At 40.8% G+C, this 5000-nt stretch overlaps 1 protein-coding gene across 1 annotated transcript in view; it reads left to right on the forward strand.

Annotated features, from left to right (window-relative positions):
• Window positions 1-5000, forward strand: part of LOC134097375 (glutamate receptor ionotropic, kainate 2-like) — a 56082-nt gene that overhangs the window by 14742 nt on the left and 36340 nt on the right. The window contains 2 exon segments of the mRNA XM_062550260.1: window positions 3125-3306; window positions 3540-3593. Of these exon segments, the coding sequence (XP_062406244.1) occupies window positions 3125-3306; window positions 3540-3593 (236 nt within the window).

Raw genomic sequence — 5000 nt, forward strand, 5'->3', positions numbered from 1 at the left:
AAAAATAGACCCATCTCTGGGGAAGCTGTGGTTCAGGCGGCTGCAGCAGCAGCAGCAGCAGCAGCAGCGTCTGTGAAACACACTCCGATCCTGTTGCCCGCGGCGACCCAGGTGTGAAACCGACCCGCTGTCATTTCCCAGTCCTCCCCGCAGTGTCGTGCATATTTTGTGCATAATGAACATAAATGGAGCGCCCGAAAAAGTTGTTATTGATTAGCTCAGTGGAGCGTGCCAGTGGTCTTACTTAGAGAGACTGGACCTCGCGATGGGCTAAGTGTTATGTTGTGATTTCTAGTCACGTCCTGTTACAGGCAAATATCATAATGGCCTAGGGCACAGCACAACTAGGTACTGAGATACACACACACACACACACACACAGACACACACACAGACACACACACACACACACACACACACACACACAAACACACACACACACAAACACACACACACACACAGAAACACTACAGCACGGGCATGCAAAAGCACTTTCTGTAAGCCTGCACAAAAAAAGCAATAACACACTTGTTTGTGCAGACACACACATGCACAAACACACACAGCGGAACAGAGAACAAAAACAAATCAAAACCAAGAACACACAGATATTGTTATCTCTTCTCCTCTCCCCTTTTTGTTCAGTTTTGCTAAGCACAATGTGTTTTACAGCCTTTTTAACGATGATGGGTTTATGGATGCTTTTATATCCACCTTGACAAGTGCACTCATGAATTATACATGTGGACTGTAATGTCTGTTCTTTTAATTCCATTAGCGTGTGTAGGTGCAGTGACTAGTAAAAATAATGACCTGCAGCCTTGACTCGTGTCCTTGTTTTTATGTTGCCCGTTGCCATAGTTATTGTATGCCGAGTGTACACAGCACGTGCGACCAATCAGGTCTCACGCTCACCATTCAATCAGGGAGTAGAGAAGGAACTCGGGGTATAGAATTCCAAAATGTGGTTGCAACTTCAAGACGCTGGGTGTGAATGACAAAGTTGTTTTGACATCTGATGATTCTATGGCTAGTGAATATGTCCTGTAGAGTTTACAGGAACAAATATCAACGCACTGATGTCATGCGCAGAGGCAATTCAATGCTCATTAAAAATGTACATTGCAAAATAAAACATAGAATTAAATATTGGATAAAACAGTGCAGTATTAACCCTTAATGTGCATATCTCTTTTCCATTCACTAACTATGCCAAACAGACACTGTCAATTTGAACGATTCTAGCTCTGAATCAGTCAGACCTGAAAAATTGGGCTGAATTCTTCCAACAACGTCTGATTAGAACTCGTAACAATGATTGGATTTCGGACAAGTCAAACATTTTAGCGGGCTGTTTTGCAGTTTGCGAAAGTCAAATGTACAGAGTGAACAAAGCTATCGCATATGATTGAAAGCTGTTGTTTACCCACGTTGTATGTGTTTGCCTGACTTTAGATGTAAAGACCTTTAGATCAGGAACTGGTACTGGTGGTGTTATCTATTCTTTTTAATTTAGTGGATTCTAAAGTTAATCATATTAGTGAAGTCCCTTAAGGAACCCCATGACATTTTAATGAACATTAACTCACTTGCTGCTTTTAACCAAGGCACTGTATGAAAGCACATACACTATTTATGAAGCCTTTGGGTATTAGACTCTGACTTTCGTATTCTGTTTTTACTTGCTCACAAGAGTACGAGAAGTCGGTTGACTGTGCTGGTATTGACGTCTTTTCTGATGTTCTCTAGTTTAATACCAAAGCCTAAAGTTCAAACTTTAGTTCCTGAGTTTCATCAGGTCTTTTTACAGAGCCTTCTATTACACATGTATAAACTATTAATAACATATGAAGTCTCTCTCGCTCTTTCAATTTCATTTGAACATTATTAACATCGGTCGGCCTGAGTGATATATCTCCTCACTGCCCTTTACATATTAATACCGTCCTTCAAATTTAATTTCTCATCAGAGACATATTAAAGGTAATTTCCTCCCTCGAGCCGACAGCTGAATAAACCACACAGACCCTCGACAGGCCCTCCACTGTGCGGTTAACTATAGAGGAAGCACAGTAGTAAATCCTATAGCAGGGATATGTTTTAAGATCTCGATGAATCTGTGGTACTCATGATAAAGTCTGATAGTGATAATAACCGACATATGGCAATGGTATTCCATATACCTGTTATAATAAATAAATGATAGTAATGATAATAATAATGCATTTTATTTATAATACACTTTTCATCACTGATCTCAAAGTGCTACAGGTGAAAGACAAAAGCATGAGCAGTTTAATGAAAAAGAAAAGAAACAGAAAGAGATAAGGTTTAAGAACATCTAAAGAGGACCAAAAGCACAACTAACGTCTATAAAATCCATAGACTTATCATAACTGAATATCAGAGTTATACTATTTAAAAAAAAAAAAAAAAAAAAAAAACTATACATATCCTATACTGTAAAGGCTGAAGCAATAATGATAGTCTGTGAAGGGCAGTGGTGTTGGAAACTCTTTAGCGGTGATAATCTATGTAAAGGTGTGACATGTCAGTCTATGAATGGCAATTCATAGACGTAGTATCATTGCTAGTTTGTGTGCAGCTTGTAGCAGTGACATGATCAGTTATGTACCATAATTTCCCCAGGCTTATACATTGATTTTGCAAAATTTCTTCAGCTATGAGGTTAATACATAGGGGTCGTTACTATGGTATTAATATGGTTTTGTTTATTTCAACTTGCATAAAACACTTTCCTACGGCTTATGCACAATGTTGCTAACACACAGGAAATTACTGTAGCACAGTGGAAAAGGCGACGCACTGCCATGCCATTCATGCACAATTATGGCGTTCGAATTCCATGTAAAGCCTCAACACCCTTGGCCTTCTTTTACTGCATTTCGCTGTCTTTGTACTTGTACTCCGCACAATGACAATAAAGTTTAATCTAATCTACCGGTAATCTAATCTAATGATACTCTATTAAGGGCAGTGGTGTTGGAAACTCTATAGCCGTGATGATCTATGTAAAGCAGTGGCATGGTCATCAGTAGCAGTGCTAGTTTGTGTGTAGCCTGTAGCAGTGATATGATACTCTATGAAGGGTTCTTCTCCACAGGACTGATTCGGCTGCAGGAGCTGATCAAGGCTCCGTCGCGCTACAACATCCGTCTGAAGATTCGTCAGCTGCCCGCCGAGACCAAGGACGCCAAGCCCTTGCTCAAGGAGATGAAGAAGGCTAAGGAGTTCCATGTCATCTTCGACTGCGGACATGAGATGGCTGCTTGGATTCTAAAACAGGCAAGGAACACACACACACACACACACACACACACACACACAGATATGCGTAGGCACACAGATATGCGTAGGCACACACATACTGTGTACGCACACACACACACACACACACACACACACACACGCACACACACACACACACACACACACACATATGACTCATGTTTATGTTTTTGTTTGATATTTAAGTAAATATTAAGAAGTCATCAAATGACCTATGCTTTTCCCTACAGGCTCTCTCTATGGGCATGATGACAGAGTACTATCACTTCATATTTACCACACTGGTGAGTACACACAAACACTCTCACAGGCACACACACACACACACAAACACTCTCACAGGCACACGCACACACGCACAAACACAAACACATACACACTTTCCCATGGACACACACACACACATTTTTCATATTGTTTCATGTCCAAGTGATTGATAATGTTTGGGGTGGAGATATTGAATATTGGAAAAGTGAAATGTTGACATATAAAATATACTGGCAGAACAAAAGTCTGAGTTCATGTCAAGCCCTGTTATCATCCCCCAAAACTACACACACACACACACACACACGCACACGCACACACACACACACACACACACACACACACACACACACACACACACACACACACACACACACACACACACACACACACACACACACACACACACACACACACACACACACACACACACAATCACTCTCTTGATCTTTTTCAGTGTTTGATGTCCCAGTGATTGATAGTCTTTTTTGTATTATTATTTGGCGGGAGGGTGCTGAAAAGCAGGATGCCGAATTTCACTGACAGAACAAAAGTTTGCGAGTTCACGTCAAACCCTGTGCTGTTATCACCCCCCCAAAAAAACTCGTTCCCAGCGTTCAAGCCAGTCAGCTGCAAGCAGACAGCCTTTCATCTGAAACAGAAACAGAAACAGAGGGGCCTTTTTGACAGGGAAGAAAAGGGGCTTCTGAAGTTTCTGGATCTTTTTGATGTTATTTACTGTATCAGAATTACAATTTTAGACAGAAGAACCTTCTCAAACTCCTGCCTTAGATGACAGACTTCAGGAAGTCGCAGACCACGAGAACTGTAGAACAGAGCTAGGAGAATCGGGAACCTCAGATGATTGTTAGGACTTTGTAGAGACACGATCACGAGGCTTGAATTGTGCCGAATTCTGTTCGATTCCAGACGTCTTGAACGCACCATTACGTTCACTCTCTCTTGCACCGAAACAGTGTGCGTAACAAAGAGCATATGTATTTGACATTACGTCAAAAAAACTAAACTGACTAATAACTAGTTATTTCAAAGTCATTTTAATGATTTAGACCCCAAAAAATGTTTCCAGTGCTTTCAGAAATCACAGGCTTGTGTCTCACTTCTGGCTATAAGCATATCATTTCCTTCAGTGTGTTAAGAGTGCTATACATTATAGATAGCAAAGCAACAAACACGACGTCCACATTCTCAAATACTAACTAATGCTTCTGCAATACTTTCATAGGGGCTGGTGAGTTGCTTTGGATGAGCTACAGTATGTATGCTATATGCGTAATAGATATTTTTATGGTCCTTTTCTGCGTCAGAAAGAGAGAGACAGAGAGAGAGAGAAAGAAAGTGAGAGGGAGAGAGAGAGATCATCATCAAAGTGAATGAAATCAAAGAGAATCGTCCGCTCTGTA

Source organism: Sardina pilchardus, chromosome 12 (assembly GCF_963854185.1).
Source record: "Sardina pilchardus chromosome 12, fSarPil1.1, whole genome shotgun sequence".
Classification (NCBI taxonomy): domain Eukaryota; kingdom Metazoa; phylum Chordata; class Actinopteri; order Clupeiformes; family Clupeidae; genus Sardina; species Sardina pilchardus.